Genomic DNA, 13,701 nt, shown 5'->3' on the forward strand with positions numbered 1-13,701 from the left:
TATAGATCAAGTTTTCACTTCAGCTTCTACAGAATCTATGGTAGAAAATGATGAGGCTATTATGCATATGGATATGAGTTAGTTGGTACATGACATATATGATCATAGAGGTGATGGGCCAAATATTGGTGAGAACATGAATGAAGGTATACCGGGTCCTAACAAAGAAGCTCAAAGTTTTCTATGATTTGCTGAAAGATGCCGAGGAAGAATTGTGGCCAGGGTGCAAACTGACGAAGTTGTCCTTGTTAGTGCTTTTATTTCATGTAAAGAGCACTAGTAAATGGACTAATAAGTCATTTAGTAATTTATTACAAATATTACGACTTGCAATTCCTACAAACTTGCCTAATTCTTTTAAGGAGGCAAAAAAGGTCATTGACAAGTTAGGACTTGGTTACGTCCGAATTCATGCTTGCCCGAACCATTGTCAATTGTTCTGGAAGGACAAGATTAATGATGATGCATGCTCCGTATGTGGTGCTTCTAGGTGGAAGAGAGAAACGGAGCAAACAAATTCGACGGGAAAGAAGAAGAAAAAAGGGTCCCCTGCCAAAGTACTTCGCTATTTTCCGTTGAAACCAAGACTTAAGAGGTTGTATATGTCTAAGCTTGATGAGGTGGCATGATGAAGAACGTTCTAAGGACGATAAGGTGTTAAGTCATCCAGCTGATTCTGAAGCATGGAAAAGCTTTGACACTAGATATCCAGTGTTTGGTGGAGAGAGCCGTAATGTTAGGCTTGGGCTTGCTAGTGATGGATTTAATCCATTTGGGATGTTGAGCTCCACGTATAGTTGTTCTAGTCACAGAAATGATGTTTATGAATACACAATTGAAGGTAATGTGAATGATGCAAAAACATGGATTTTTTTTTTCTTATTTTCATTTGCTTAAATTTAGTGGAACTATATTGTTCTATTTATTAAAACAGATACAAATGGAAATAGAAGACGTGGAAAGACTGTTCTAGCAGATGTTTGCCAGATGGGCAAAGAATTGTAGTTGAAGTTAATAAAGAGAATCAACCAATTGGTGATGAAGGAGGAGTATTAGGCTACTTTTGTGGAACAGTTGCTAGGAATGGGTCACTTTGCTCTCTAACTTATACAAGATGGGATTTATTGAAAAAAGGTTGTAATAAAAACAACCAAAAATTGATATTACAGGAAGTTGAGGTAATATGAGTTTATTTTATTTTATTTTATTTTTTGTATGAAAAATGTACATATTTTATATTGTTATAATATTTCTTTGTTTTAGAGACGATTTCTTTACCCAAAAGCACTTGGGAAGTGGATATTGAAGTCAATTGGGCATAAATGGAGAGATTACAAAGGCTACTTAAAAGGAAAAGGCTATGATGATGATACAGATGTCAACACTCTTTATGATAATTGTCCGGATGATGATGTTGATTATGATCAATGGGTTAGTCTTGTCAATTTCTGGAGGTCAGAAGAAGGACATGTCTGTTTTATATATAACTTTGGTTTATATTAAACTTGCTAGTTACTTTGAACATTATATAGGCAGCTTTGCTAGTTACTTTGCTTTTGGTTGCCCTATGTATTTTTATATATAATGTAAATGTATAAATAAATTTATTTTGCATTGTGGCAGAAAAGAAGCAAGCGCAGTAAAGAATCACATGCAAAGGCCAAAGTGAAGCCAATTCATACTACTGGTACTAAGAGTCATGCACGTGTTCGTGAAGAGATGGTATCTTTCTTTAACCATGTATAATTTAACTTTTCGTACACACTTTGTCTTTGTTGATTATTAGCTAATTTGTAACATCTCTTTGATGAAAATCTTAGAAAAAAAATTTAAACAAGAGCCCATCACGTACTCAAGTTTATTTACAATGTCACCAACATGAAAGTGAAGCGGATATAACGGTGAGTAATATTTTCCTTGCTAGAATCCTCATTTAGTTCAATTATTTTCTCATAAATTATTATGAATTTGTGCATGCTCTATAGAATCAAATAAAAAAAGTTGCAACTGAGCAAGGAGACCAAGAAGACTTGGATGATGATCCTGCTTCAAAAGTTCTGGGAAAAGATCAATATGGTCGTGTCCGTGGTTTAGGATTAGGTGTTAAGCCATCGGATGTGGGCGAATCCTCTTACCCTAGATTTTGCAATGGTTTGAAAATGTCCTCTGATAATGAAGCAGCAATTATACACTATTTTCGACGACTGAAGGATAAAGTGAATAGATTGAGACATCGTGTCAGAAAGCAAGCATATAATATGACAAAGGTGAAAAGGACGCTAGAAGATCATGACATTCTTGTGACTCTTGTCTCAGAAACTGAATCTGAAACTGATTCTCTTGCTTCCGAATCTGATGAGTATCCAGAGGCAGAAGATGATGATGATCAGGTTATTAATTATAATACTATATTACAGCTCCTATTTTGTGTCTTTATAGCTATGGCATGGTCTTGTCGGTATGCAACACCAATCTGATGGGCACCTTACTTTTTTTTTTTATGCCTATATAACTGTAAAGTATTTGTTTGGCAGTTAGCTTGTAGGTAGAGTAATTGTAATAAGTAGAAAATGGTTCCATCTCATAGTTACATAAGTTGCTTATTTTTAATTGTATGATTACTTACTAGAATCATATAAAAGAAATATGTTGTGTGAACTTGGAACACTTAATTAAGGATCGTACTAATTTGGTTACAATTTTTTGTCATTACTTTTAAGTGAAATTGGTTGAACATTGTCGTTTGCAAAATTCTAAATTAACACTTTTGCATATTACATTGACGATAATGTTAGTAATGTAGGAACTATTAATTAATACTTTGTTTAATGTTAGGAATGTCTCTTTCATCTTTGAGTGTTTAATATTGGGAATGTTAGTAATATGTATGTCGTTATTTCCAGGTTTGATTTCTTATTATTGATTGGTACATTTGCGCCTTTTAACTTGATGATATAAAGTTGATAACTTTTCTCCTTTGTTATTTTTCTAGGATGTTGAAGCTTCTCCCAGAGCTAACAATGACATTAATCGTAGAGATTAGTTATTGCGTTACCAAGGTTAGATTGGTTATTAAATGTCTAACATATATTTTTTATTATTTCTTTATTTTTTATCATCATATAATAATTTTTAATATAGTAGTTGACTATCTGTTTTCACTCATGCAGGTTATGCTTTGGCAACTTCAAAGTTGGAACACGAAGACAATTTAAAGCATCAATATTTTGTCTTATAAATAAATCTTCTATTGGCATAGTTTTGGTTTACTTATTAAGTACATTCTAGCTGCTGAACGGTGTTTTTTTTTTTTTATTATTATTTTTTTTTTATTTTTTTTTATATATATATATGTAGGAACTTAGATGGTTATTTGTTTAAATGATTTTAGGTACTTTATTTCATGTTTCTTGTTTGATGACATTTATGACCATAATTTATTTTAATAAAAATTTTGGTGTTTAGAATTTTATCATGTAAAAAACAGGTAATTTAGCAACGCTCTAAATGTTATTATAGATGCTATTACAGAACCACACCATTGTACATCTTGCGACGTTAAAAAGTGTCTGTGTAAGATAGTGTGGTAGTTTACTTCTTACGACGCTTAAAAGTGCCTTTATAGGCTATAGGTAAGTGCGTTACATAAATTATGTCAGCGCTTAAAAGTGACGCTAAAAGTATAGAAAAGCACTCCTAACAAGCTATGGCAGCGCTTACAAGTGCCTTGGTAGGCTGTGTACAATGCGGGTTCCAAGGAATTGGCGACGCTTACAAGTGCCTCTATAAGATGCCGAAAAGCGCGTCAAGGTCGCGACGCTTTTTTAAACACTATACCGACGTTATTAAATAGTGTCGCTATAGGGTCTTGCGGCACCAGCTTAAACGACACTTTTCGTGGCGTCGGTAAAGGGTGTAGCAACGCGTTTTTGCGTCGTAGGAGCCCATTTCTTAGCGTCGCAACCCTTTCCTGTACTAGTCAAAATTGTCACTACCCTAATATTCCTCAACATCCTAGCATATCACAATAATATCCAATCTTAGCATATAATCTCCAATACCCCCTCAAGTTGGAGCATACAGCCGATGGGTCACAAATGTCCAACTTGCGAAGTAAGAAATCAAACTTGGCTTTCACCAAAGATTGGTAAAGATGTCGGCCAACTAAACTTTTGTGGTTACACAAGGTTTGATAGTGTCGGCTGTAATTGCATCTCTGAAGAAATGACAGTCTGCCTCAAATGATTTGTTCGTTCATGAAAAATAGGATCCTGAGCAATATATATTACAGATTGACTATCACAATATTATATCCTAGCATATCTCCAATAGAATTCGATACCAATTGAAATAGGTGACATGCACAAAATGAAGTGGAAAAAAAGTAAAAAAAAATATAAAATAAGGGTATGTTCACATTTTCTTAATTTCAGTTCAGTTCACATTTACTTAATTTCAGTTCAGTTCAGCTCTGTTCACATTTACTTAATTTCAGTTCAGTTTACATTTACTTAATTTCAGTTCAGCTCCAATCAGTTCAGTTCAACTCTTAATTTTCCTCTCTCATAAAATATTCATTTTAGCTCAGTTTAGTTCAGTTCCGATCAGTTCAGTTCATTTCAGTGCAGCTCCAATCAGTTCAGTTCAGTTCAGTTCAGTAAATGTGAGCAGACCCTAAATAAATGTTAGATTAACCCAAATTTAGAACATTAATACTAATAATGCGAAAACTTTTTCACACCTCACCCATATATAAGGTCTCGAGATATTTATTTGATATATATTGTATTACATAAGTGTAGAAAGTGAAAACCTCGAGATATTTATTTTATACGGAGTACTATAGTACAACATAGTACAACATAAGTTTAAAGGGGTAAGCCTAGCCTCCAAGCTAGGTCAAGTACGTATTTGGTAGCGAAGAGCTTAACCAATTACAGGAGTACGGACCACAACGTCCTTTGAATCGACTGCAACCCTAACACGGTCACACCTAAAATCCATTGTAGCAGGACTTCCATCTAGTAAGATGATTGCTTTAACGTTGGAATTCTCCTTTTCAATCGTTTTTGCTGCCTCATGCCCATTTTTTCCTACTAGTTCTGGCCACGACTCTTTCCCTACATACAAAATAGATACATGTATGATTTTTATATTCGGTGCATGAAGTATTTATTACAATAATTAATAATAGATCGAAGAATAGATGAAATACAACGAAATAAATACAACAAAGTATGAAATAACTAGAAGTTGTCTGTATTACCTTGGCATTGAAGTGATGACATTTTCTCTAGCTCGTTATATACCTAGATTTCTTCTCTTGAAAAATGTTCTTGGACAATTTAGCTTGATGAGTTCTCGGGTTGTAGGTAGTACATATATTTATAGTTGACAAAATCTACCTTTGTCAAATCAAACTTTGATTTAGAATATTTTGTATAGTGCGAATGTTTTTTTTTTTTTTGGTTTTTAGAGAGCCACAAGGGCGGGGTTGAGAATCGATCCCAGAATCTCTTGAAATCGGGAGGGAAGCTCTAACCACTTGAGCTATCCAGCTATCCCTCGAATGTTATATATAAAGTTAATTTTATATTCTTAGATGCCAAATGTTTTTTTTTTTTTTTGTTAGGCTTTATCGGATAGAAGTCTTTACCTTACAAGTCATTCCAACCCAAGTTTAACAAGAACGAACAAGACCCCTTAGGCCTTAGAAGTGGGGGCAAAGGAAACAAACTTTCATGGCCCCTCCCCCCAAGTTTCTTCTTATAGAGATTATATCTATACTTCTATACTATATTAATATATATACTAAAGTAATTACCGAAGAGTCTTTCAAAATAAATAATCATCGAAAAGAACATACAATTTTAATAATTTTTTTACATATATATGTAACACATAAAAATTTTAAGGCTAGACATTAAATAGATTGAAATTTCAAAAAAAAAAAAATGTTATACAAGTCATTTAATTTCAATTAATTTCATTTTAATTGACTATTATTATTAATATATCTTATTATTATAAATTTGTACATAAACAATTCTTATCACTGGACCACTTGTAATTAATTAGATGCCAAGGTGATTAAGGGAGCTAAAATATCGTCTGTGCAGATCCGATAAGCTTTTCGATGAATTAGATACTCCAATTATAAATTTGTAATGGGTTATCCAATGTGGTTTTGGTCCACTTTGGAATCATATGCCCCATTTACTGACTTTATTTTATTAATATACACATCTATTTCCAAATAAAAGAATTTTATTTATCTTTTGTACACGTTGTTAAAAAGATTAAAATATTATTAAAAGAAATTAATATACTTCATATGAGTTAATTTTTTTTGAAACATTGGAAGAGTTAATTGATTAAATATAATAGGAGTTCCAACTAGCTTAGTATGTGTGCATGGCGAAATCAAAACTATATACTACGTACAATATTTAATGTGAATTAGACAATTATTTTTTAGACAATTATAATGTACAAGTACTGTTTTGAATGCATGTATACTATAATGTACTCAGATATAATACATCCTTGATAAGTATTTTCTCAAAAAAAAAAAAAAAAAAAAAAAAATCCTTGATAAGTACGTAAAGTGGCCGAGTCCTGCAATCAGGCCAAGAGACGCTGATATTTGACTTTTTAATTTTTCGTCAAGAGTTATACTATGTAATTTTCAAATGAAAAGTTAGTGCAACCACAAAAGTTCAGTTTGCCACATCAGTTATTTTAGGATAGAAAAGTTATCCAAGAGTTTTTTTTGTGTTCAAATTTTAGTATATTATATATATATGATAGTAAAATAATTTTTAATTTTAAATAAATACTTCATATAGTAAATATAAATGTAATTAAAGGTGGGCATCGTGTCGTGCCAAATTTTAGCACACCCCAATTTCCTTTTATTGTATGTAGTTCAAATAGATTATCATCACTTCATATTTCATAATCACACATACTTGGATCCGTACTACATGCTACATATATACCGGTACACATTCATTTATTTAGTACTTATATAATTTGATGTGTACATATTATTCGCATGATTCATGGCACTGCTTAACCTGCCGTTGGAGGACTAGTAACGATACCATCCGAATCAACGAATACGAAAACCCGATAACAATTGAAGTTAAGTGGCCTCCATCCTTTATCCCAAACAATGGGATCGACAAGAGGATTCTCTTGCTTAATTATTTCAGCTGCTTCTTCTCCATTCTTTCCAACCAATTCCGGCCAGCTTAGCTTCCCTGCAAAATCATATAATTCGTCATCATGGAGAATACGTAAGGACTCGATCCAATCTCTTGATATTTGTACCTATACAGTGAAGAAGATCATAACAAATTTTATCGCTCTAGGAAATTACGTTCGTTATGTTATGTAACTACGTTCCTCTTCAATTTATTCCTATCATCATGTAACATGAAGGCGTACATAATTTTCATATACAAGATAACTATTATATCGTAATGAATATAACGTGCAATTAAATTAAGTCTAGTATAAATCTTACCAGGCGGGCAAAAATAATCAAATTCCATTTTTTTCTCTTTCTCTAGTTGATGTTTTGTTGGTAAATTGTTTGATTGCTTGTGTTGGTACAACGATGAAAACAGTGGAATTTATAGACGAGTCACATTTCATTAGTTTCGTACCAGAAAATTCAAAATTGTTATATGCTTCTTAATACATTGCATTAGCAAGGGCATCGTTTTCTCGTGCGTTCCTCGCGATCCCATGCCCAAAAATTAAAAATGTAGCATAAACGTGGGATAAGAACTGTATGGTTGAGGTGGCGAGTATGTCTATTTATTCTGTATTATAAACGATAAATGATAGTTTTTTTTTTTTTTTGACAATGGACAAATAATAATTACTCTATCTATTTAGCCTTATTAGGTTTATCACCACTCATACAATAGTCCATATCATGCTCGTCATCTTATTATAACAATTTTTTGGTGGAAAATTCGTCAATCCTTTCATTTCTGAAAGATTGCTTAATTGAAATTATCGAAATTTTGAACCTTTAATTTGACCATAGATTTCACTTTATTTACAGAATATAGAATTAATATAGTAGTATTTTTACAATTTAAGACACGTCTTATGTATGGACTGAAAAAATACACTGGCTTAATAGGAAGACATGATAATTAATCTACATTGTGGTTTGTTATTTTATGCAAGATAGATAGAGGTCTAGATGTATAAAAACACAATGGAAACTTTGAATCATTAGTAAAATAATGTATGATCATACATTCATATAGTACATATAGTACATTATTATTCAGCACAACTGCATGCTATACATTAAGTAGCTTAGTTAATTAATAATTAACCCGTCATAGGAGGACGAACAACGAGTCCATTACAATCGACCCAAACCCAAACCCGATCACACCTAAAATTTTCAATAACAGCAGTTCCATCTGGTAAAACTGTTGCTTCAATCACATTTGGATTTTCTTTCTTTATAATTTCAGCAGCTTCCTTCCCATTTTCTCCAACTAATTCAGGCCACACATTTTTCCCTACAAAATTACATGTACTACGTATTAAACATCGTTACATAATTGTTCATTAACAATATTGTACGTACGTAAAACATTTAAAACATTTGAAACAAATTTGGATTATGAATTGATCAATCGAAAAGTTGGATTATTACCTGGGCATTCAGAAGACATCTTTCTCGATCTAATTATATTTTCTTCTTTGATTATATGTTAGTATCCTTGCTTAATTAATTTCTCGAGTTTAATTAAGACGGTATATATAGACTTGATTATGCGCATGGATAATGCAAAATAAAGTTGCGTGGAGTAAAGGAAATGATGATGTGCTGCCTTAATTAGCAGCCATTGTCAAAGTTTGAATCATAAATTTTTTGGTCAACGATCTTACGTACTAATTGCTTTAATTTAATCATCGATCTATTTATATTACCAACTATGGTATATACAAATGATTTATTAAGTTGATTTGTTATTGATTTTAATTGATTTATCATTGAAGATTTTGATTAATCTGTTTATTTTTAAATAAAAGTTATGAGGGACATGTTGAAAAATTTGCGTAAAATAAAGGAAGCAATGTGCTAGCTCGCCCTAGCTGGCATTGTCAAAGTTTGAATTAGACATTTCTTTAATTTGGTCAACTATCATACGTGATTATTGTTTATGTTAAACCATCTATTATCCTAAAACAAATTGAAGTTGAAGATGAGAGACGGAGAAAAGGTGCATATTGTAATTAAATTCAAGTTGAAGGTGATAAGCTATCTTAGCTTCATAAAAGAGTACAACTAGCAGCCCTTCAATGCGGCATTCAAAATATTCAAATTAATTGTGATAATCTTCTAGTGATCAACACTATAAAAGGCATTTGGACAGTCTTTTCGCATATCGAGCATGTTATTGAAGGCACTTATTCTCTTCTCACTCGGTTTCGAAGTTGGCAAATTACGCAGTAAATTGGATTATTAATGTCGGTCATTTAGTTTCTGATAATATGGATATTGATGTTTGTAATAATTCTAGTTTGTTTTCTATTCTTTCGACCGATACATTAGGAATATCCCTCGTGAGGAGGACTTCGTATGTAATTATTTTTTTTATCTTACCACTTAAAATAAAAATATAGTTATTAAATCAACATAATTAAAAAAAAAATACAAATCAAAGTCACTAAAGTTTTTGTTACATAGAAGCCTCAAAGCATTATTATTAAACTAATATTATTATTTGGATAACTTTATTGTACATAATTATTTTGTTGTCATCATTCTGTAGCACAAAATGATTAAAATTTAAAAGGATACCATCATCAATAATCGTAACATCAACTTAAATTAGTACATACACGATATAATATTGCATATGTTACAGGGTACAAAGTATTTATTTTAGGCAACGACGACATTAAACAGGTTAACCGATCATAGGAGGACTAACCACATTGCCATGACAATCAACAACAATCCAAACTCGATCACACCTGAAGTTAAGGATAACCGGTGTTCCATCTTTTAGAACGGTAGTTTGAGTAACATTGTGATTCTCTTCCCTTATTGTTGAATTGACCACCTTAATATTTTAATGATTGACTTACGTAAAACAAACTCTGACTAATGATGTTTATAAGTCTTGGTTGAACAGAAAGATTCAGGTATACGAATATATGTTCCGGAGTAGGAACAACAGAGTTTGGAAGACTTGATGATGAATGCAAGCTTTCAAGATGTCCTCACAACTCTAGTATACTTAGTTATTCAGTGCATGAACTTAAGAAACAAAAGTGTTGGAAGGAACTCATGAGAAACTCAAAGTTCCTGATGGAATCTGGAATTCTTGAAGGAACTTGACTGATGCTCAGAAAAGTGTTTAAACGATGGTTTTCAAAAATAGTTTTCATATCCCTTAATTTAAGGAAAAGATAAAATCAGTTTTGAAAAAGATTTATTTTATAAATAAATAAAATCAAAATAATTCATTAATTTAAAAGATAAGTTTTTAAATTAATTAATTATTTAGTTATCTTTTAATTAATAAACAATTATCTTTTTTAATTAATAAATAATTATCTTTTTAAATCCTTAACTGATTTTTGACTTAGTAAAAATAATTGTTTACTTAAATTAAGGAAGCACGTTGATTTAGGAGTCAAGCTAGTGAAATCATGGTTCTCAACTTCCTCCACTTACATCCCAACTTCCCAGTATAGGTGAACGTGGGATTGAGGGGGAAGTAGGAACATGATGGAAGCTTGGATAATCTCCCTATAAAAACAGATCAACGTTAAGTTTTGAAAGTGTGGAAAAACAATCTTAAGTATTCTGAGCATAGAGTTTCAAAGTGTTTAAAAGAGAAGTTCCTTCCATCCTTAGTCTCTTAAGTTCTTTAGAAAATACTTGTAATCATTGTGTAATTGGGTTTGGGTTGTGAGAGTTGTAAAGTGTGAGATTTGAGAGAGTTGTTTACACTGTACAAGTGATTCGGAGTAGAATCACAAAGTGTGAGAAACTGTGATTGAGGGATCACAGTTGGGTAACTTGAGTTCCTCACGGAACTTGAGTCTAGGCAACGTATTAGTGATTGTAAATCATTTTTACATAGTGAATTTATTCATTGCCTATCTCAGTGTCTTTTCTCTTAGTAGTAGATTTAATTCCGCAAAATTTACCATAGTCTACATACACTACAATTCACCCCCCCTCTTGTAGTATACATTGTTCTATCAATTGGTATCAGAGCAAGGAACTCGGAAAAGCAGGAAGCCCTGTCGAGTCAAGTTCCTGGAGGAACAATGTCAAAGGACGAGAGACTAGCTGAAGGTTACTCTACACAAAGACCACCACTCTTCAATGGGAAGTACTATGCCTATTGGAAGACAAGGATGGAGATGTTCATACAGTCCGAGAATTATCAAGTCTGGCGAGCTATCGAAGTAGGAGATTACGAGGTAACCAAGACCAATGCAGAAAATGAGGTAATTCCTAAACCTATCTCTGAATATGATAGAAATGACTTTGAGAAGAAAGAGATTAATGCTAATGCTAAAAAACTCCTAGTTTGGGGTTTAGGGCCAGATGAACACACTCGTGTTATGGGATGTAAAACAGCAAAAGAAATATGGGATTTACTAGAAATAACCCACGAAGGAACTCATGAAGTCAAACGTTCTAAAATTGATATACTGCTTTCTAAATATGAACGTTTTGAAATGGGTTCAAAAGAAACTATTCAAGAAATGTTTACTCGTTTCAAAAATATTACTAATGAATTAGTTTCTCTTGGTAGAGTTGTTCCTATGGATGAACAGGTACGCAAAATTCTAAGAAGCCTTCCTGAAGATGAACGGTGGAGAGCCAAAGTGGCTGCTTTGCAGGAATCAAAGGACTTTACAACCTTTAACCTTGAACAACTTGCAGGTTCCTTGATAACTCATGAGCTTCACCTATCAAACAAAAGTCAAGAAAGCTCAAAAAGCCGAGGAATCGCTTTAAAAGTTGCCCAACCAAGTGATGAGGATTCCGAATCTGGAGAGGAAGAAGCTGCCATGCTAGTCAGGAAGTTAAAAAAGCTGTACCGCAACAAAAGGTTTGGTGACCAAAAGAAAAGGAACTTCAAGAAGAACCAATACTCCAAGGAAACAGGAGGTTGCCACAAATGTGGGAACACAGATCACTTCATCAAGGAATGCCCTCTCTGGGAATCAGAAAAAGGAAAAGGCAAAATGAAGGAACACGGAAAACCTAATACTCCTAACTTTTCAAAATCTGATTACAGGAAAGCCATGATAGCTGCGTGGGGAGACACAAGTTCTGAGGATGAAGAAGAATCCACGGAAAAAGAAACTGCAAACCTGTGTTTGATGGCTAAACACAGTGAAAGGTCAAAGGAGGTAAATCTCGAACCTAAATTTCTGAAATCCCTGTCAAAAGACAAATTAATTTCTTTGCTCATAGAAACATTGGATGAATATAAAGAAATATGTCTTAAACTTGGACAAAATGAAAAAGCTCTAGAAATCTATAAGGATCATATGAAATATTTGAATAGTTCAAGAACAGATGTTCAGGGAAGATTCTTTGATTTGCTAGATAGAAATACTATGCTTAAAGAAACACTGGAAAGAGTCAAAAATGAAAATATCATATTAAATGTTGAATTGACTCAGTATAAATTGCTATGCACTAACATTGATTCTAATAATGCTCTTCAATTGCCTTTAGTAACCTTTAATGATGATCTTGAAAATTTGAAAAAAGAATTGCAGGTTACTAAAGACAAAAATGAGTTCCTTGAAAAGGATTTAGAAAGAGCAAGAAACAATGAGAGTGTAATCCACATGGGAGTTCCAAAGTGGATACTTGAAGCTCAAACCAGAAGGACAGAAGGTTTGGGTTTCAACCACAAAAAGAAGAGTAGTAGTAAAAAGAAAAACTATGTGGAACTTCCTAGTGAGACTGTGTGTTCCTTCTGTGGCAAGTCAGGACACAAAGATACTGAATGCAAAAGAAAGGAACTTAAGTCCACTAAAAATATAGTTTATGTATGGCAAAAGAAAAATGAGTCTGCTGTATCAACGAAGGAACCCATGAAAGATGGGGTTCCTGAATCTAACCCTTAGTTTCTTTTGCAGGTCGTAGTGAGGGGGAACAACCAATGGTACCTCGATAGTGGTTGTTCCAAGCACATGACAGGAGATGAATCAAGATTTCTCTCACTGACGGCCTATACAGGAGGAACTGTGACCTTTGGTGATAATAAGAAAGGCAGCATTGTTGCCGTAGGAAAAGTTGGAAGGTCAAGTTCCCAAGCTATTGATAACGTTTTTTTAGTCGAGGGCCTCAAACACAGCTTATTAAGCATATCACAATTTTGTGATAAAGGAAACTCAGTAAGTTTTGATTCTGAAAAATGTAGCATCATTCAGAATGACACTGGGAAAGTTTTGCTGGAAGGAACTCGGAAAGGGAACACTTATACAGTGGATCTCAATACAGTTCCAAGGAACAACTTAACTTGCCTCAGTGTCATTGAGGATGATCCTTTACTGTGGCATAAACGTTTTGGTCATGCAAGTTTCTCTTTGATTGATAAATTAAGAACAAGGAACTTGGTAGAGGGACTTCCTTCAATCAAGTTCCTATGTGACAAAATTTGTGATGCTTGT

The 13,701-nt window shown here is 33.1% G+C and overlaps 1 protein-coding gene and 1 long non-coding RNA gene across 2 annotated transcripts; one reads left to right on the forward strand and one right to left on the reverse strand.

Moving 5' to 3' along the window:
- Positions 1-615: 615 nt before the first annotated feature.
- LOC110729029 lies at positions 616-3,597 on the forward strand. Its single transcript, XM_021908730.1, has 8 exons — positions 616-846; positions 951-1,178; positions 1,264-1,431; positions 1,624-1,722; positions 1,821-1,901; positions 1,986-2,390; positions 2,993-3,059; positions 3,171-3,597. Exons 1-7 carry the CDS (start codon positions 616-618, stop codon positions 3,041-3,043), a joined length of 1,263 nt encoding a protein of 420 aa, XP_021764422.1. The 3' UTR covers positions 3,044-3,059; positions 3,171-3,597.
- Positions 3,598-6,863: 3,266 nt separating this feature from the next.
- On the reverse strand, positions 6,864-7,684 carry LOC110728893. The gene is made up of 2 exons (XR_002512785.1): positions 7,532-7,684; positions 6,864-7,265 (listed from the first exon to the last, which is right to left on the reverse strand). It is a non-coding gene; the product is annotated as an uncharacterized LOC110728893 (long non-coding RNA).
- Positions 7,685-13,701: the final 6,017 nt, after the last annotated feature.

This window comes from Chenopodium quinoa, unplaced genomic scaffold (assembly GCF_001683475.1).
Source record: "Chenopodium quinoa cultivar QQ74 unplaced genomic scaffold, ASM168347v1, whole genome shotgun sequence".
In the NCBI taxonomy this organism is placed as follows: domain Eukaryota; kingdom Viridiplantae; phylum Streptophyta; class Magnoliopsida; order Caryophyllales; family Amaranthaceae; genus Chenopodium; species Chenopodium quinoa.